Source organism: Triticum aestivum, chromosome 5D, assembly GCF_018294505.1.
Source record: "Triticum aestivum cultivar Chinese Spring chromosome 5D, IWGSC CS RefSeq v2.1, whole genome shotgun sequence".
NCBI classification, from domain to species: domain Eukaryota; kingdom Viridiplantae; phylum Streptophyta; class Magnoliopsida; order Poales; family Poaceae; genus Triticum; species Triticum aestivum.
This window is the reverse complement of record NC_057808.1, coordinates 252875281-252896168: the sequence shown is the minus strand read 5'-3', so window position 1 is coordinate 252896168 and position 20888 is coordinate 252875281. Positions and strand designations below refer to the sequence as shown.

The 20888-nt window shown below is 45.7% G+C and overlaps 2 protein-coding genes and 1 pseudogene across 3 annotated transcripts; 1 reads left to right on the top strand and 2 right to left on the bottom strand.

Annotated features, from left to right (window-relative positions):
• Positions 1-5412: 5412 nt before the first annotated feature.
• LOC123120544 (uncharacterized) lies at positions 5413-9166 on the top strand (annotated as a pseudogene). Its single transcript, XR_006459487.1, has 3 exons — positions 5413-6395; positions 7572-8337; positions 8530-9166. The product of XR_006459487.1 is annotated as an uncharacterized protein (transcript).
• Positions 9167-9303: 137 nt separating this feature from the next.
• Positions 9304-14229, bottom strand: LOC123120542 (calcium-dependent mitochondrial ATP-magnesium/phosphate carrier protein 1). The gene is made up of 7 exons (XM_044540551.1): positions 13160-14229; positions 11989-12406; positions 11615-11759; positions 10905-11020; positions 10757-10835; positions 10163-10396; positions 9304-9952 (listed from the first exon to the last, which is right to left on the bottom strand). Exons 1-7 carry the CDS (start codon positions 13971-13973, stop codon positions 9596-9598), a joined length of 2163 nt encoding a protein of 720 aa, XP_044396486.1. The 5' UTR covers positions 13974-14229; the 3' UTR covers positions 9304-9595.
• Positions 14230-14839: 610 nt separating this feature from the next.
• LOC123120543 (phosphoinositide phospholipase C 6) lies at positions 14840-20131 on the bottom strand. The gene is made up of 9 exons (XM_044540552.1): positions 19445-20131; positions 18709-18905; positions 17637-17772; positions 17326-17562; positions 17013-17236; positions 16348-16465; positions 15700-15852; positions 15516-15602; positions 14840-15420 (listed from the first exon to the last, which is right to left on the bottom strand). Exons 1-9 carry the CDS (start codon positions 19766-19768, stop codon positions 15127-15129), a joined length of 1770 nt encoding a protein of 589 aa, XP_044396487.1. The 5' UTR covers positions 19769-20131; the 3' UTR covers positions 14840-15126.
• Between the last annotated feature and the right edge of the window lie 757 nt (positions 20132-20888).

Sequence of the window (20888 nt, the reverse complement as noted above, 5' to 3'; positions counted from 1 at the left end):
CCGGGCGGCGGCGGAGTGACGTGGCGCGCTCCGGTTGGCCGGGCGCGCGGCGGACGTTGTCCGGCCGGAGCGGACGCGTCCGGCGCGGCGCGGAGGGAGAGGGTTAGGGTTTCGTCTGAGATTTCGTTTTTCGGGATGCCCACTCATTTATAGGTAGAGGGAGCTAGGAGACTCCAAATGAGGTGCGGTTTTCGCCCACACGATCGTGATCGAACGACCTAGAGCATGGAAGAGAGTTTGGGGGGTTTTGGGCTGGTTTTGGAGGGGTTTTTTGCTGGATACTCAAATGGACTTTGCGGAGGCCCGGTTAACCGTTGGAGTACCAAACGACCTCCGAATGGAACGAAACTTGATCGGTAGTCTCCGGGTGGTATAATAAAGCCACTTGACAAGCCTCGGTCCATTCCGAGGAAGTTTGACACACGCACACGAAAGAAAACTAGAGGGGTGCACCGGAGGAGATAGGAGCGCCGGATTGAAAAAGGACAACGGGGAAAATGCTCGGATGCATGAGACGAACACGTATGCGAATGCAATGCACATGATGACATGATATGAAAATGCATGACATGACAAAATACAAAACGAAAGACAAAACCCAACAACGGAGGGAAAAACATATCACATAGCCGGAAATGGCAAGAGTCGGAGTTACAAATATGGCAAGTTACATGCGGGGTGTTACACTGGACAGCGGTCAAGAACATCCTGAAATACCTCAAAAGGACTAAGGATATGTTTCTCGTTTATGGAGGTCACAAAGAGCTCATCGTAAATGGTTACGTCGATGCAAGCTTTGACACTGATCCGGACGATTCTAAATCGCAAACCGGATACGTGTTTACATTGAACGGTGGAGCTGTCAGTTGGTGCAGTTCTAAACAAAGCGTCGTGGCGGGATCTACGTGTGAAGCGGAGTACATAGCTGCTTCGGAAGCAGCAAATGAAGGAGTCTGGATGAAGGAGTTCATATCCGATCTAGGTGTCATACCTAGTGCATCGGGTCCAATGAAAATCTTTTGCGACAATACTGGTGCAATTGCCTTAGCAAAGGAATCCGGATTTCACAAGAGAACCAAGCACATCAAAAGACGCTTCAATTCCATCCGGGATTTAGTCCAGGTGGGAGACATAGAAATTTGCAAGATACATATGGATCTGAATGTTGCATACCCGTTGACTAAGCCTCTTCCACGATCAAAACATGATCAGCACCAAGGCTCCATGGGTGTAAGAATCATTACTGTGTAATCTAGATTATTGACTCTAGTGCAAGTGGGAGACTGAAGGAAATATGCCCTAGAGGCAATAATAAAGTTATTATTTATTTCCTTATATCATGATAAATGTTTATTATTCATGCTAGAATTGTATTAACCGGAAACATAATACTTGTGTGAACATAGACAAACAGAGTGTCACTAGTATGCCTCTAATTGACTAGCTCGTTGATCAAAGATGGTTATGTTTCCTAGCCATTGACATGAGTTGTCATTTGATTAACGGGATCACATCATTAGGAGAATGATGTGATTGACTTGACCCATTTCGTTAGCTTAGCACTCGATCATTTAGTATGTTGCTATTGCTTTCTTCATGACTTATACATGTTCCTATGACTATGAGATTATGCAACTCCCGTTTACCGGAGGAACACTTTGTGTGCTACCAAACATCACAACGTAACTGGGTGATTATAAAGGTGCTCTACAGGTGTCTCCGAAGGTACTTGTTGGGTTGGCGTATTTCGAGATTAGAATTTGTCACTCCGATTGTCGGAGAGGTATCTCTGGGCCCTCTCGGTAATGCACATCACTTAAGCCTTGCAAGCATTGCAACTAATGAGTTTGTTGCGAGATGATGTATTGCGGAACGAGTAAAGAGACTTGCCGGTAACGAGATTGAACTAGGTATTGAGATACCGACGGTCGAATCTCGGGCAAGTAACATACCGATGACAAAGGGAACAACGTATGTTGTTATGCGGTCTGACCGATAAAGATCTTCGTAGAATATGTGGGAGCCAATATGAGCATCCAGGTTCCGTTATTGTTTATTGACCGGAGATGTGTCTCGGTCATGTCTACATAGTTCTCGAACCCGTAGGGTCCGCACGCTTAACGTTTCGATGACAGTTATATTATGAGTTTATATGTTTTGATGTACCGAAGGTTGTTCGGAGTCCCGGATGTGATCACGGACATGACGAGGAGTCGCGAAATGGTCAAGACATGAAGATTGATATATTGGAAGCCTATGTTTGGATATCGGAAGTGTTCCGGGTGAAATCGGGATTTTACCGGAGTACCGGGAGGTTACCGGAACCCCCCGGCAACATAATGGCCCTTAGTGGGCCTAGGTGGAAGAGAGGAGAGGGGCCTAGGGCTGGGCCGCGCGCCCCTCCCCCCTAGTCCGAATAGGATAAGGAGAAGGGGGCGGCGCCCCCCCTTCCTTCTTCTCCCTCTCCTCTTTCCCCCTTCCCAAGTCCTAATCCAACTAGGAAAAGGGTGGGAGTAGGACTCCTCCTGGCGCGCCCCAAGGCTGGCCGCACCTCCCCCCTTTGATCCTTTATATACGGGGGCAAGGGGGCACCCCAAAGACACAATAATTGATCATTGATCTCTTAGCCATGTGCGGTGCTCCCCTCCACCATATTACACCTCGATAATATCGTAGCGGTGCTTAGGCGAAGCCCTGCGTCGGTAGAACATCATCATCGTCACCACGCCGTCATGCTGATGAAACTCTCCCTCAACACTCGGCTGGATCGGAGTTCGAGGGGCGTCATCGAGCTGAACGTGTGCTAAACTCGGAGGTGCCGTGCGTTCGGTACTTGATCGGTCGGATCGTGAAGACGTACGACTACATCAACCGCGTTGTGTTAACGCTTCCGCTTTCGGTCTACGAGGGTACGTGGACAACACTCTCCCCTCTCGTTGCTATGCATCTCCATGATCTTGCGTGTGCGTATGAAATTTTTTAAAATTACTACGTTCCCCAACACATACATCCCTGCACATCAAGACCAAGCAACAATTGATATTAAGTGAAGCAAATAAAATCCTACAAGTAAAACTAATCGTGATGGTTTTATTTTTTTCGAGAGTACATCCAGACGTATCATATTTTTATAGAAGACAAATCATGTTGGTTTTATTCAACTCAAATATAAGGACCAAAACTTGGCAAAAAAAAGAGATTCATAACAATAGTAATGCCTTTAGAAAGCATGTTGTTGTCCAGTAAAGCAAACCACAACAGTTCAACTTTTAGATTGACCAAACACAATGCAACGTTGGCGAGGAAACTCTATATATATGTAACGAAAGTTATAGTTCTGATGTGCTAAACTCAGCAGGGGGTTGCTCCTAAATATTAAAGGCACATATTGCATGTAATACTACATTACTCATGTCAACTGCTAACACAAACAATTCCCCTAATGTCATACCTAGAACACCAAAAGCTGACCATGTTTCTGCTCCAGAATCTGTAGGCCCAGCCATCTGGTCGTTTTGCATGTCATGTGAGGGGCACCCTGTACCCGGAGCCAACATATTCCACATTTGAATGTTGTTTTCTGGACGCTACAAGCATGCACATCATTGATTGGAACATCTGCCTCCCTAAAGAGTCGGTTAGATAAGCAATAGTTCTCTTATTAGGAATCTAGTGAAAAATATTTGGTGATACCCCATACCTCGAACGACGTCGTGGGGGTAGGGTAATGCTTGTAGTAATGCTTGAGGGGGGGGCAGTGGCCCCCAAGCCTCAACATATATAGTCCGCCGCCGGGCGCAGGCAGAATGTAATGATGACCCGACGCTCTGGTGTGTACTCTCATCACACCCATTCTACCTCGCTCGACACTTCTCCTCCCAGGCAAATGGCATCGACACGACCGCCAGCGGTCATGCCATCCATCGGTTCACGGATGCACTAAAGGTTGTTGAAGGTACGCAAATATAATTATGAGGCTTTACATAATATGCAGTTTATAGTTGCATGGGTGAGTACGTAGTAGTATTTAATTTTTACTTTTATTTTTGTAAAGGTAATTTAGTTTAGAACAATCAGTTAGACGATCACCCAAACACGCATGCCGGTGTTCATCTGGTCCTCACCATGGTGTCGCTTGTAGAGCCTGCGGCGCACACATCCCCTTGGCACAACTCAAGCTGCTGTTGGCAGCCTGTTTGGCAATATTCGAAAAGGGGAATGGGAGTTTAGAGTTGGGAATTGTATTGAGATTAGAGATGGGATGTCATTTTATTCCCAATCCTTTGTTTGGCGTTTGATAGGTATTATGCGTGAGAGTTTGAGGAGAAACTGTATTTCTGTGTTTGGTTAGTGGGAATTGACGAGAGGCTAGACAATGAAAATTAACGTAAGTTATGGTGAAGGGTTAAGATTGACTCACTAAAACGGTGACAGTTGGAGTCTCAAGTTCCATGATTATTCCCTTATGAACTCTCAGTCCTCCTAACCAAACAATAGATTTGAAGTCTTATACCCCTTCAATTCCGAGTCCCCAGCTCTAATTACCCCCAACCAAACATGTTGTGGAGGTAGGATACGTCTTTCCCTAGTGTACAACGGTGCATACCGGTGCCACTCTCCAGTTTTAGAATCCCCGCAAGAAAAATAAATTATAATTTGAAAAAAATGACACCAATTAGTAGTGATGTAATTAAGAGTGAAAAAAAATACGAGGACTTCATATGTACGTGGCTTGTTCAGTTTTAAGAACGACAACAACTAGCTTCAGAGTAGTACTTTATAAATTATTAAAAGCGAACAAGTGGCTTGCGGTTTGATAAGTTGTATGGTGGCATGATGTTTCCGTAGATGGGAACTTTTACTTCCGTCTCATGAGTCTGAACAAGAAATATAGGTTTTGTTTGACACCTTCGCCAATTTTGCACTTTTATTAAAAGTTCATTCTCCATTTCTCCTAGTATTAAAGCTAAGCCTTTGGATTAGCTTGTTGAATGGCTAATCTTTACTCGCCTCTACCGTAAAACATCTCATACTTGACACCTGGTTGGTTTCCTGTGGAACGTATACACAATATCAACTGCTTGACTAGTTGACCTATCATTCTTGCAAGAAAATGATGCCACGGAAGGAAGGGTTGAGCAGAGCAGACGCCCGATGCTCTCGAAATGGAGATTTTCTACAAGCATTACTTACAACAATAGTTCTCTTATATATCGAGTATTTGATGCATTTCGAGACTTGAATATTTAGTTGTAAGCGCCTAGTCAGTCAACATGTAGGTGACATTTAGTTGTAAGCACCTAGTCAGTCAACATGTAGGTGACCAGACTATACTGTCCATGATGATGGTGTTTATGAAAATCCATCATACTTACATGCTGGTGTGAGAAACGGAGAGCACAGGCTTCTGTTGAGGGGCAAGATGCAAATGTTACAAGGGGCATGCGTGAACAGCTGAGTGAATTTCCCTATAGATCCAACGCACCAGGCAGTCCAGCAGCACCGTATCACCGAATGAATGCGAGCACTGACAGCAGCAGGTGTCTTCCAGCGGAAGATATCGAAAATATCGGCGCAAAATACTCCCGTTCCGTTTCCAAACTCCAAGACCCCCTTTCCGTCCTCTTGTGTGTGTCGCACCGCCGCCGACCGGGTGCCTGCCGATCATGGCCGGCCGCGACGACCTCGCCGCGCTCCGCGAGCAGACCGCCCTCGCCTCCTCCGCCGCCGTCTCCGTCTCCGACCTCGACCTCGCGTACCAGCTCCAGCTCGCCGAGGCCATCCAGGCATCTCTCCGCCTCGACGCCCTCGCCAGCAATCCCTCCTCTTCCAAAGGCAAAGCCCCCGTCGCCGCCTCCTCCTCCTCCTCGTCCCTGTCCCAGCCCGCCCCCGCGCCGCCGGAGCCCTCGGACGCCTCATACGCCCTGGCGATCCACGCCGCCGACCTCGCGCGCGCCGAGGAGGACCACCGCTACGCCGAGGCCTGCCGCGCCTACTACGCCAGGGCCGCCGCCTCCGCCTGCGTCGCCGCCCACGACGCCATTTTCGCGCGCGAGCTCGCCGCCGTCCCGGAGGACCAGTGGGCCCACGACGGAGACAACATCGAGCGCCCTCTGGACTCGACCAAGCCCCTCTTCCGCGTCATGTTCAAGGGCATGGCGAGCAAGGAGGTGGTCGGATCGCGGGACTGGGACCCCCGCGTCGCGGTCCTCGCCGTGGCGCTGTGCGACTCCCAGGGAAAGGTGGTGCTCAGGATACAGAAGCCGGTGGAAGGGTTTGTGGGCGGTCGCATGATGCTCGAGGCAATGGCGCTCACCGAAGGCCTCCAGGCGGCGCTCGGGTTAGGGATCCAGAGCATTAGGATTCTCAACGATTACAAGGCACTCCATAACCATGTATGCCATGATGCAACCTCTAAATCACTCCGCTTTTATATCTGTTTTACTACTGCTTAGTTGTTACTTGAAGGCCTCAGATCTGCTTATGCAGGTTAAGATAAAACCTTCTTGTCACATCGCAGAATTGATCTCATTGTAGTATATATTTTGGTAATGTTGTTTTCTCATGTTTACAGTACTTGACAGTTTCAGTGGCTGTTTCATTGTATAGTCGTACTGGGAACTAACGGATTGCAGACTGAGATTTTGGAGGTTACATATGTTACAGAAGAAAAGTCTAGAATACAACAATCCATAAACTGATGGCTTTATCATCACATAACTGGATAATCCCATCTTTAGCTAATTGGTTTGGTTAGGGGTCATAACCCATTTCCATTTTACCATACATCGGATATATAGTGTTTTTACAACAGGGATATACAGTTAACGAATCTCTTCGGTGAAATGAGATCACTGTCTTAAGCTAAATGTAGCTTAAAGACAAACTTACAGCTATGTGCCGTTTGGATATTCCTAATTATTTGCTGTACATGTTTTGTGTTTCTCTATCTGCTCTGCTTTCTGATTATGCTGTTAGAAAAGCAGAGGAGGATTTTCTGCACTAGTTATTCATTTAATGTTATCGGTTTCAGCTGAAAATATTTTTCTGGTCCTGGTTTCATGTTTTATACAGAAAATGTTCTTGAACTCTTTACTTCAAACATTCCCAAGGTGAGTGTAGTTGGGTTCAGAGCAGCTTAGTTAGTTTTAAGACATTATATTTGGACATGAATTGTGCTATGTGCTTGACCAATTTAGTAAGCTGTCAATGTGACTAGTATGGCAGCAGTATTCAGTACTCACAAACGGTGTAGGTCAAAGATTAAGACTAAAATGAGACATTTATAGCAAGGGAACTTTTTTTTTTCCTATTTGTCTGGCATAATGGCAACCTTAAAAGCTGAATAACTAACATCCAGTTCGGTGCAGGTCTGGGTTTTGAGTTCAGTAGAAGTATTTTCCCTTGCCAAAGCGAAAATTGAGTAAAGAACAAAATTTCACGTTTTGCTTACGTGCATAGATAATTGGTGCGCATGCAAGTTCAGTGGTCACATGATTGAATTCTTTACCAGTGCTCTTATTGTGATGTCCTGTACTCTTATGCTTATTTCCTAATTTTTGGGATTGTAGATGCGTGGAATTTGGCGCCCGAAACAGGCGAAGCTTGCAGAAATGATAGATCAGGTTCTGTCAGTAGCAAAGAAATTCAAACAATGTGAAATTTCACTTGTGGAACGAGGCAAACTTGATTACGTGATGAAATTAGCAAGAGATTCGATACTCTCTCAGATTGCCAAAGCTGTTGCTGTGAATGCTAGCAAGGAGAAAAGAGAGACCTGCGCCATCTGCCTCGAAGACACCGATGTTTCTAAAATTCATGTGGTCGAAGGCTGTGCACATCGCTTTTGTTTCTGCTGCATGAAGGAGCATGTGAAAGTTAAGCTACTCCATGGAACTCTCCCAGCTTGCCCACAAGATGGTTGCACTACAAAGCTAACCATGGAGGGTTCAAAGATATTCCTATCGCCTCGACTGTTAGATATCATGGTGCAACGCATCAGGGAAGGACAGATCCCTGCTACTCAAAAGATTTACTGCCCGTACCCCAAGTGTTCAGCCTTGATGTCCTTGAGTGAAATGAAACACCCATTGCAAGAATCTTCCTCAAAGTACACCATTGCTGATGCTGCCACATTGAGAAAGTGTGTCAAATGCAGAGGCTCATTCTGCATCAGCTGGACAGGATGTCTTGTTACGACTACAAGAGTAGGTACCCCCAAGCTCGTCCAGATGATGCGAAGTTACAGAACCTTGCACGGCAGCAGCTGTGGCGCCAATGTGTCAAATGCAAGCACATGATTGAACTCTCAGAGGGCTGCTACCATATGACCTGTGTGTAAGTATCTAATTCTGGTTGTGCCGTTTGCATATCTATCTTTACCGATGTTACTGTGAATGGTCTATTCTTATGATTTTTCATGTCAATCAATTCCCTGCTGATGTGCTTTTTATGCCCTAATGCTCACAGCCTCAGATTTGTTTCCTGTTTGACCTTTTCGTGCATCCTGTTCTTGCTTAATTCTTCCAGATGCGGCTATGAATTCTGCTACACCTGTGGGAAAGAATGGAAAGACAAGAAAGCGACCTGCTCGTGCCCGCTGTGGGATGAAGATAATATTATCCGTGATGGCATGGAAGATGACGATGACGATGATGATGACTACGATGAGGATGAGGATGATGACTATGACTACGATGAGGATGAGGATGATTACTACTCCCTCCGTCCCATAATATAAGAACGTTTTTGACACTAATGTGGTGTTAAAAACGTTCTTATATTTTGGGACAGAGGGAGTATGCTAGAGAAGGCCAACACTATGACCGGCATAACGCTGGTCACCACCATGGTGGTGGAGGAGCCCAGAATTTTTATGACTACAACAACAATCCCGGGCATCTTCCTCGTCATGGCGGTGGAGGGGCTAGAAATTTCTACAGCTACAACTAGTCCAGTACTTCTGCAGCTACAACTGATGTTACTGTTAGTTAAGCAGAATCTCCTACCGTTCTATTTGCGTTTGCGTTTAGTATCTAACTACCTGATGGTACTATCCCGTCAGGCGCACATGAACTTAGGCAAGGCAAGGCAAATTAGTATGAGTGAACGTTGGTTTTTGCACATGGCCTATGTTCTTGATCAGTGATATTTTCTTTTTATGATACTCTCGGATAGTATGCACATGCCCAGAACAGAACTGGCTCCGGTATTTTTGTTGTTGTTTTTTCTTCTCTTTATTTCATCTTAATCCTCAAACAAGAAACAAATCATAGCCTGGGACAAGAAAAGCACAGGTGAATGTGAAAGTAAGCTCTGCAGGAAGAAAGAGCAGCATGCCAACTCCTGTAGTTCCTGCCGTCTAGAGTACTATACATACAGTGTTGTAAAGGCCTATGGAGATGGAAAATCAAAAAAGTTTTCCTCAAGAGGGGAAAGGATACAACCTAACATCATTTGGTAAGAAGGCTGTGTGGAATATCTGTCCTGTTCCTTTGCAACAAGGGCACAAAAACTTCTGTTGCATGTCTCCAGTTCTCTCTTTACATCATAGACAGAGGTAACCAGCCAACCCAACCCAGATTGAGTGTGTCTGTCATCCTCTCGAACCCACCATGTTCTTCTTCTCTTGTAAAGAGTCGGCGGTCTCCTTCTCGGCTTCGATCATGGCCTTCTTGGCGAGCTCGTAGCCTGCAAAGTTCATTGCTCCGAGAGGAGCGATCCAGAAGAAGCGCGGGATCGCACCCTTGAAGAGCCCGAGGGGCCCCTCGTTTCGGAGGATGGAGAAGACTATCAACTGCATGGAGACTGGCGTGCCTGGTGGGGCGGTCATCATCCGGGTCTTCATCACGTCGAAGGGAGTGGTGACAACTGCTGCAAGCCCTCCAGACAATGCTCCAACTGCTATAGTTTCCCATGGTTCCAACTCTCTGCTCAAGACATGCTGTGCCGCCTACAAAACCATGGGCATGATGATTGGTTAGATACATCTAATTTTGGAAAACTAACATGAGATTGCAAATGAAACAGATAAATTTTAGACCATTAATAGCAAAAGTTACTAAGCATGATGTAAAATTACATTTCAGCTTTGGACAACTAACATATATGACTAAATTTGAAGGTATGGTGAAAGAAAAAAGAATGTAAGAATTCAATTTACCTTTTTAGCTTCACCGTAAAGACACATTCCGGCAACATAGAAAGGAACCTCACGACAAAGAGTGGCCCCAGTGCCACGGAAGAAACCCTTTAGGCCATCTTTTTGCATGGTACCAACAATGGCCTCCCCTACATTGTCGAAGATTCCAGCCTGCAACCGTTGCTTAAGAACCTCACAAGGAATACGGACTGCGGTTCCCAGGATTGTGCTGCAGAAGGAAGCCAACGATTGCACCTGCGAGAGGAGCAGATATAAGGCAAAACAATTATTCAAGGACTCTTTCTTTTCGCCAATATCCTACTTCAGGTGTAAGCCAAGCAGAATAACTTCTGTAACTATATCAGAATGCTATCAAGGGAAAAGAATGTGGTTCTATACATGATGGCTTAGGCAGGTCAGGTTTCTAATTAGCACGGAGGTAAGATACAAGCCAAAGAATTAATGCTACAGCTAAAAACTTTCTGTTCTGACGCTGACAAGGCGGGTCCAGACTCAATGCCAATGAGACAGTGAGTCGATTATACAACATTTCAACACTTTGAATTGTAGATAATAGAAAAGGTAAATATGGACCATGAACAGTAAAGAGTGTACCTGAATCTCCGGAAGTGTTGGAGCCACTCTTACTAATATGAGCTTACTTGCTTCAAAGATTCCTGTCCTCAAACCATGGCTGCAAATGGCATCGTATGAATATGCAGCCTTCACAAGAAAGCTTGCAAAATTTTAGAAAAGAACTGACCTTGAAAACTGTCCGAGAATTGCAGGGATAGAACCTCGATACAGTCCTTGAATCCCAATTTGTGGAAGCTTTGCAATTAGCTCTGGAAATGAGAGCGTAGATGCTTGGACACGTGTCTGATAATATGAGAAGACAAACTTGAATGAGAAACCTCCATGGGACTGCAAATTCTCTCAACGAGATCATTAAACTTCAGCCAGCCTAGGCTAACACAGGATATGGTGAGTAAGCTTATACTCCCTCCGTTCCTAAATACTTGTCTTTCTAGGCATTTCAACAAGTGACTACATACGGAGCAAACTGAGTGAATCTACACTCTAAAATATGTCTACATACATCCGTATGTGGCAGTCATTTGAAATGTCTAGAAAGACAAATATTTAGGAACGGAGGGAGTAGCAGATAATGAGTTGTCATACTATGCAGTGATAGCTCGCGATAGACCTAACTGTGCTAGATGTGCTTCCTTTAACTTTTTAGTTGCATATGGTCAAGAGTCCTAGGATTTGCTTTATGGTTAATTCTCTGACATGGAGCCTACAAGGTGCATATGTTGTTCAACATTATCTGATGTTAACTTATTTGGCTTCAGTCACTTTGGTCACAAAGATATCCATCTCTAAAAATGTCTAGTGAAGGCATTGCTGAATGAATGCTTTGGAGACCGAACTTGTTTTAACTGAAAGGTGAATGGAAGCATGTTGCTGTACCTTCATTGTATCAATAGGGTGCAACATAGAGGTAGAAAGGGCACTAGCAAGACCTCCAGCTAAAGCCGACTTCAAAACATTTCCGGCAGATATTTCTACAGGTGGGGGAACAGCAACCAATGTAGCTGCTTCAAACCAAATGTTCCTGAATGCATTTGTAAGTGAAGAAACAAGTCAATGGCAATCTGAGTAGGAACACTGCTAAAAGATACTCCCTCCATCCCATAATATAAGAGCGTTTTTGGCACTAGTGTAGTGTCAAAAACGCTCTTATATTATGGGACGGAGGGAGTAGTCAAGAAAGGGCAACTATTGCCATGCCTAGTTGGTTGTTCACTCAAGTCAACTCAGATGTAGTATCACGCTAGACATACCGAGGATCATCTTCAAGGCGCTCTGAAGGAAGTAGAAGCATGAAACTGCGAAAATGGCTGTATGAGATTGATCCTTCTGAATCTGCATTTAGATAGCGCAGCATGGCAGCAGCATTATCTTCATTGGCCGGGAGGCCTGCACCTTTTAACGATTCAACAATCTGATTCTTGTGAAGCGTCCCAGACTTGCTCAAACACAATGTGGTGTATGCCCGGAGTATTGTTGCCTCCTTCTGCTCCATCAAGGACAGAAATTGTTTCCACCCAATCGACTTTGAAAACCTGTTACTTCTGGTACGCCGTAACAAATCCCGAGCGTACCTCCGCGGCAATCGCCTCTTTCTCATAGCAACTTCAAGATCTTCTAGGGTGACTTGGCCATCACCATCTCTATCCAATTCCTCAAAGAATCGCTTCCCTGCAGCAACAATAGGTGCACAGTAGAACTTAGGTGAAACATGGCCAGAGTTACCGCTATTCATTTAGAAAAGAATAACAAATGAACGTTCTCACTAGTAAGATTTCAGCAGCATTACTTTTCTAAAAGATTTCAGCAATATGTGACAGCATCAAACCAATCTCTGGAGCTCTAGATGTATTGACATAGATGATACAATACCCTCTCAACCATTAGATTACCCTGGACCTGGAGAAGTCTTGCTCTAAAGGATTGTAGTGCATAGTCCAAGTAGCGTTTATTAAAATGGTAAAGCAATATGATGGAACTATCACCTTCGCCGGTGTTCAACGAGGGCGCAAGTAACGCTCACAGGCCTAAAAGACACTTTTCTACGTAATACGCGAGTAAAGCTCACTACACTATTAGCACAGATCCTCAATCTGCATCTTGGAAGGTCATCTATGTGAATAAGACAATTATGCAGTTCAGGCTGATAGAAATAAACAATGTATTACCAGACGTTTTTGTAGGCTAAACTAGCCTACAAAAACGTTTTATATTTTGATACAGAGGTATAGTAGTACATTTCAACAGTTATCCTACAGCAGTTTCATTCGGCAATTCTCTGTTTGGCACCCTATAGATAACATATTTCTTTATTTGACAAGAAACATGATAAGCTTCTGACAAATGCAAATCATCAGCCTATACACGAAATAAGCAAAGTATAATGCGAGGAATTCCTCGTGTTGGAAAACGGCGCTACTATACCTTCGATTTCTGCATACCGGAAGAAGTCTTGCACGGAGAAAAGCTTCTTCTTGTCTGGATGGCTATCCACTGAAGTCGACAATCTGCCAACCAGCTGTGGAACCGACTCAATCAGCTCCGTCAGTGAAACCGTGGACAGAGTTGACCGCAGCCGCTCCACATTCGACAATGGGATGTTGAGCAACCGGCCGGCAAACTTCTGCGGTGGCTGTGCAGCATCACCACCACTGTCAGCCCCTTCCCTCTCCCCGATTACACCGTCCTGGCCAGCAGCCGGTGGCGCCGAGGCCTGGGAGTCATCGGCGAAGCTCGCCGCCGGCGCCCCCAGCCTGGCGAACCCCAGGTTGGAGAGGAACCCGTCGAAATCAGCCTTCTTACCAACGATGACCTTCCTGACGACCTGAAACTGGTCGATTTGCAGGGCGGCGCTGCCGAACTCCTCGCCCTTCTGCCTGCACGCGCCCTCCAGCGCCTGCAGGTTGTGCGCCAGGGCGTCGAACGCAATGCAGAGCAGGAGCTCCAGCTGCTGCTGCGGCAGCGGCTGCCTTTTCCCGGCGTCGAGGAGCGGCGGCGTGGCCTGTTTGGTCCGGCCTCGCCTGGGCTTGTTGTGGTCGTTGCCGAAGCATCTCGAGAATGACCGGAGGGGCTTGTGGAGGAAGTTGGTGAGGACGACGTGGAGGTGGAGGAGGCAGTCAGGCTGGCGCTGCTCCTGCTGATGCTGCTGCTTGGAATCGGATCCGGGGAGGTGGAGGTGGGCGAGAGCGCCGCGGGCGGCGGCGAGGAAGGAGTCGAGGGGGTGCTGGTCGGACGCCATCGTGACGGGGCGGGCGGCGGCGGCAGCACTAGGTGGCGCGGTGGATCCCGGCGAGCGGCCGCATGTGTGGTCAGCCGGAGGCGGGCCTCTGTCGCCCGCGGAGGTGGACGAATGGCGGTCCCCCTCTGTTCCCTTCCGGCGAGCTGCGGCGGAGGAGATGAACGGCCTGAGCTTGCGTTGTTTGTTTCGATGAGGGGAGGAGAGGAGGGGAGGGGTGGCCGGGAGGAGGAGGGGGACACGGGAGGTGGAGAAGCGGCGAGCCGCGAGCAGGAACCCAAAACGACAGGGAAGGGGAAAAAAGCTTTTTTTAAGAGAGAAAAATTCCAGTTTTTCTCTCCATTTTGGGCCTATTTCTGCTGCCCAGCTTTATTCGTGCTGCTGGTGCTCGTGTGGCCATTGGCCACTCTGAATTGTGTGTGATGCCGTTGCCACAGCCGCTGCACATCTCCTCTCATGTTTTTTTTTTTGACATGGTACAATAATTACCGCGCATGGCAGATACTCCCTCCCTATCAAAATAGAAAACGCCTATTTTGATATGATATGGAAGGAGTAACCTTTTATTTTATTTTTGAGGATCGTATGAAAGATAACTATTCCATGCACACAACCAGTGATCTTGTTCGATCTTGAGGAGGATTCTGCAGCAATATGCACATGTCATTTCCCATGCCACCAATGAATGGAAAGGAAAGGAAAAGGATAGCCAAGATCCAACTGCTCCTCCTGTTCAGCGGGCCCCGGCCTTGGTTCTATCAGCAAAAATGGATAAGACTGACGATAACAGCAGCATCCCACGTGTAACATCCGAGATCGGCCACCCCAACCAACTAACTTTTCCCAAACCAAACCATGCCAGAGTAGAGTTCATCGGCAGTCCCAGAATGAAACATTTATTCCTGTCACAAAAATCTTACTCACCCCACCCCACCCCAGTATATACTGCACTGCACTTTTCCTCCCCACTGTAGCAGTAACTAGCACAGCAGACAACAGTTTAACACAACTCCCTGACTTACTACAGTACTACACAAGAACATTAACATTATTATTATTTTATATTCCGACAATACGGCTACTCCTACCACCACATAATATAGCACCAGACTGACTGAACCACAACCAGCCCCCCTCCACAATGCTGACCGTTTGGCTAGATGAGCTCGAAGCGCATAAGGAGCCTGACGGACTTGTACCTGTTGCCCTTGCGGTCATGGAGGGGCACGGCGCGGATCCCCTGCTTCAGCTCCATCACCGGCAGGCACGTCTGCCCCCCGAAGTCGTGCTTCTCCGACATGTCGTACTCCTGGACCTCCACCCTCAGCAGGGCCAGCTCAGGGACCGTCAGCGGGAACGTGAACTCCTCGTCCCACACCGGCACCCACTGGTCCTCGATCGTCCGGGTCTTCTTCATCACGCAGTCCGCCCGCACCCCCGCGATCCCCACCTGTTTTATTCAACATTGCCAACCATATACATTCTCAACAAAAAGTTGCCACTCCAGTTGAGCTTTTTCACCGCAGGAGATCATGAGACACGTACCCTGGCGTAGAAATCGGGCGGAGAAAAGGCGTCGAAATGAGTCTTACTGAAGTCCATGCGCCACCCGTCCCCCATATACACTTTCACCTGCGTAGGCATTACAAAATGTGTTAGTTTTCACAGAAATATGTACATGTGGGTGGACACCTTAAGAGTTTTCAGCAATACGTATATGTGGGTGGACCTTAAGGGTTTTCTTCACCGGCAGGCTCGCTTTGGGATCAAACACTTCACCATTTGGGCCTGTCTTTAGCAAGAAGTCGGGCTTTTTAACGTATCCGCAGCCACCGTTGGCTCTGAAAAATCCTTGCATTAATCTTAGCGATTTGTCATGCCCCTGAAATTTCAAAGGCCAGTCAAAAAAGAGGAAGAAAGCTGAATGATCAAGTGTTGCTAACTATTATAAGTACATGACAGCTACTGATGCAATTGCAGCAATTCAGATTCAGAGTGTGTCCAAACAGCTTAACTTCACCTTCAGATTCAGAGTGTGTCCAAACAGCTAACTATTATAAGTTGATCTGTATAATACTATTTTTAAGTGTTGCAGACCCACTTTTGTTAAGTTTTTTCTGCTGCCTTGCTATGTGAATAAAATGGGAAGCAAGAGTAGGTGAGGTTTGGCAAAGACGTAGTATTAGAACAGTTGGTGAGAACTCCTTATTCATTCTCTCAAGTCATTGTTGATCCAGATTATTATATTTGATAGGTCACCAAATGTTATCTCCAAATGCGCGAGATGCTCAAACTTAAACTATGTGAGGAATAAATATAAGCAAAAATGAGCGAACGGTGATTTATGAGTCATGACAGTAAGGAATTGTAATCCAACCTGCATGTTAAATGCAACCATCTGCGCACCATGAGTCCAGGCCTTCATTGGATCATAGTTAGAAGAATTAATCCTTGTACCCTTCGGATAAATCCTTAATATATTCCTCTGAGTAAACCTGAATCAAAGCTAAATTAGTTTTCTAATTGTTCATGGTCCAGCAGTGTATCAGCTTCCCTTGTGAAAAGTATATTGAGTAACAAAAGGTAACAATAAATTGACACAGTAATGTTTGCACACAGATACATGGATTGAAATGCCACAACTAGGAACGTCAATCATTTCCAAATATTAACCAGGGTATTTCACAATAAATCCCCTTGAGATTAGTATGGTATGACCAAATTAAACTGTGAGAATGTAGCAGTTGCTACCATCAGTACCCCAGTGATTTAGGCACATTTTGATTCATGATATGGTGTAAGAGTAGCAGCATGACTGTTCATGTAATATCTTTCCAAGTCATAGTCTAGCATTGCGTTTTTGTTGCCACCAGTTCATTTGTCGCATTAAAAACTGAAGACTATAACAATAATAAAAGTAATTGGACATATATGGGTTCATAAACCCAACTACACCTGTCGTATTTCAGTTATTCGGCCCAAAAATTCTAAAGTTCTTCTGCACTGAGCTTCCTATAATCAACTATTGTATATTCCAATTACCTTATGATATCAGCACCATGAGAAGCTGTTGCTTTACCCAACTGTGTCTCGCTCAAAGAAAGACGTCTGACTTTGTCAGGGTCGACCTTAAGCGCATCCCTCATACGGCCTTTTGGTTTGCCAGCATGGATTGTTATTAGTTTCCTATACTCACAGGCAGTATCCGGCTGAAATTTAGGATCCTCTTCCTCAGATTCTTCGTCATCTTCGTCATCTGGTTCATCCTGTTTATGGCAACAAATAAATTTCTGTACATAATAACCTTTTATTTTTAACGGGTGCATGCCTCCAAAAGGCAGACAAAATTGCAGACCTTGCCATCAGAATCATCAGCATTTGAATCTATTCTTCTCAAGTTTCCTTCCTCTGCTAATTTATCTGCATTGCCACTGATTTTCTGATCACCCTGAGCTTTAAGAAATTCCCTGTATTCTTGTGGGGGTTTAGTTGAGATGATTATCCTTCTCATTAGAGCTTCTGGAGAAGGGAACTCATTTAGTGTGTCTGAACTAGGGACGTAAAGGAGGTCTCCAAATGTTTCCGTGATCATCTAAGATAATTAGAGTCAGAACTGAGGATTTAAACAAAATACATGCAGGAAAAGATATATAAAGTAAACTTTACCCCGGCTACTTTGGCTTGGAGATCTGCTGTGAGGTGATCTTCAAGAGTAATTACAAGAGGATATGTTGAAGCGCAGAAAGCGTATTCTTTAATGGACTTTAAACATCTCATGATTTCTACTGGTGCAGTTAATGTCCTTTCAAATGGCACAAAAAAGAAGACTTAGGGAACATAGTGAAAAAATTAGGATGATTGCAAATTCAAGAAGCAGATTATGACTTAACAAGCAGAAAATAAAAGATAGAATTCAGAAGCTAATAAATAGGTTATAACTTATTCTCAGTTAATTTTACAAATATATCCATACAGATCTAAAAAAATATTCACCTTGTTGTAATAATTTGTTCATCTAGTACAAAAGATTGTAGTGTTTAATCTCAGAGTTAAAAAATGAAATATTGGATGGATCACAACTTCCGATCGATGGTCCTCGGCATCGACTGAGAACAAAGAAATTCGCAAGTGACTGAAATTTAGCGAAACCAAAATTTATATCATTTCATAACTCTACCAGTCCCAAATATCCTGAAATATGTCACTGTTCAAGATTAAGCACATTTCATTTTTGTTTTGGTACCATGGGAAAACATGTACTAGCATGTAATCTCACATTCTATCTTATCCATGCAGTACCCAAAAAAAAATCACTGGCAGAGTATTTTTATTTAATATTGCAACAACCCTGTTAGTTCTAGTACCCTGAAAGGGTGGAACATGTACACTGTTGAACACTAAGGGCAACAAATACACTCACAGGCTCGTAGGTGAACATGTAATCAATGCTATGCAGTACAGCAGGACCATCTACCAGGGTGCCTCCGAACACTGATCAGGACCATGTAGTATTTGACCTTTCTCGGTAGGGTGCTCACTAGTGTGATTTATTCACTCCAGAAACAGAGCTAAGCTAAGCTCAGATTAAATTTTTGTTAAAAAGGAAATCATGATATAAAATAATTGTTCTGTCGCCAAAATTATACCAGTACATTGCAACCATAATGGAGTGTCGTGCTGCAATGTAAATACAGCAAGTATTTATAAAATCTATGGGTTGAGGAAGCAGAATGCATACCCTCCATGCAGAATGTCAACACAGTTCTTTGCGGAGTTTGGCCACATATCGAGTTCAATCACTCGCACGCCATTCTGCAATGCTGCTATGATTGGAACGTCACTGGAGTCACTATTGAGCTGGTTTCCGGTGAGGTAAGAATTGTGACCGGTGAATACATAGTAATGAGAAATCGGGGCCGACATGTCCTGGTGAACCTGGGAAGAGAATTAAAGTAAGAATGAGACGTAATGTATGGTAAGAGCAACAGAAAAATAAAAGCAGGTAACAAATGAGCAGCACCAGGCGCACATTCTGTACAACCGGCTATCTATTTATTTTTGGAAGCATTTCGTGCAAAAGTCGACAAGAACAATCCCGAAACGATAGAGCAATCTTGCTGGTTGTGCGGGGGACGAAGTGAAACCAGGCCTCTCCTGTGGCAGGAGGTGGTTTTCTACTACCTAGAAATAGCCTCCCTTTTTGGTTGAGTGGTATGGGAAAGCGATGGTCAACCCACCCACTGCGGATGTGGAGTCAACAACGCCCATTCACCTTGCATCACATTCACATCCAAGGAGGAGCGAGTTGAATTAAGGTCGTTGACCGCCGCTAGCATTGCATGGCGAGACAGAGCAGCACATGGAAGGTCGAAGCCAACCAGAATCGGCCGCAATTTACCGCAACTAGATCGTGCAATCAATCTGTTTCCCCGCAGCAGCAATGAATCAAGCAACAGACGGACGAACGAACGAACCTTGTTGGAGATGGGCGGGTTGAGGTCCGGCGAGAAGAGGAAGCCGAAGAAGTCGTCGAGCGTGGGCAGCGCGGCGGCGGGGGACCGGCCGACGAAGCGGGCGATCCCGCCGGCGGCGCCGCCGCCGGAGAGCGCGGCGAGGACGCGGTCTGCCTCGGCAGGGTCCTCGCGCTGCACGTCGGCGAGGAAGCGGCGGAGGCCGTCGTCGCCGTGCGCGGCCCCGGCGGCTGCGTGGGCGGCGCGGACGTCGGGGGGCGGGTGCGCGTCCGGGGATCGGAACTTGCGGGTGAAGCACATGCAGTAGCGGTAGGCGTAGCTGCCCATTCCTTCTCGTGCGCCCGATGGAGATGGCCCGAATCTTCTCCTCCCGCCGGGACCAGGGCTGCCGGACTACTAGAGACTAGAGAGGGAGGAGGCACGAGGAGAATGAGATGCCCCCTGCCGGCCGCTCCTCGCTTTGCGCTGCGCACGCGGTGCCTGGACTGGACTGGGACTTCTAATGGCGGGTGGGGGTGGCCGCCATTCGCTCGTCTCCTCCGCGTGCGCTCCGCTTCCTCGTCCGCGTACGCGTGGTGCGCGTGTGGGAGGAGGAGACGAGAAGATTTAGTTTTTACGAGCGGGCGGGCGGGGGAGGGGAGGGGAGGGGGCGACCGACCGACTGGCTCCTGTCCTGATGGCGAGAGTCACAGTGGAAATGGAAGCGGGGGGAGAAGAAGCAAGATGCCAGGCCAGGCGACGCCACGGAGTTTCAAAAAGGCGGGGTCATGTTTTCGCCTACACCCCTCGCTTTTTCCCTATAATTTATCCCATGCCGACTTACCTCGCCCATCTATCATTCCCTCGTATCCAAATTAATCGTTGCAGCTCTAATACAACTACCCCTACGTCTTTTTACATACATACAGAGCAAAATATATGAATCTATACTTTAAACTATGTCTATATACATCTGTATGTAGTTTATATTAAAATCTTTATAAAATCTTATATTTAGGAACGGATGGAGTACTTATTTTCCAAAATATAGTAAAAAAAATAGGTTGACTCTAAAACAGTGATGGTTGTAAAAATCTTTTGGCACAGCAATGACTGCTTTGACAGAGTAGCTAACTCATTGACAAGCAAAAAATTAATCAAATTATTGAGTAGCCAAATATTTAGAAAGGATTAAATTAGACCCCAAACATATGACTAGCCAATTATTTAGTAGGATTTAAATTAGACTCCAAACATACTAGGGTTGATTTTTGAATACGTTGTGAGGAGTCAATTAACTCACCGATAGTGCAAAAAAAAACACATAATATTCATGTAGGAAAAGTGTAGGTTCCTCTCTGGGCTAAATGATTTATATTAAAAGAATTATGGACTTTTGCAAAAGAAGAGGTTATGGACAATTTAAGATTTTTCTCTCAGTAAAATATGAACTATTTATTATACAGAT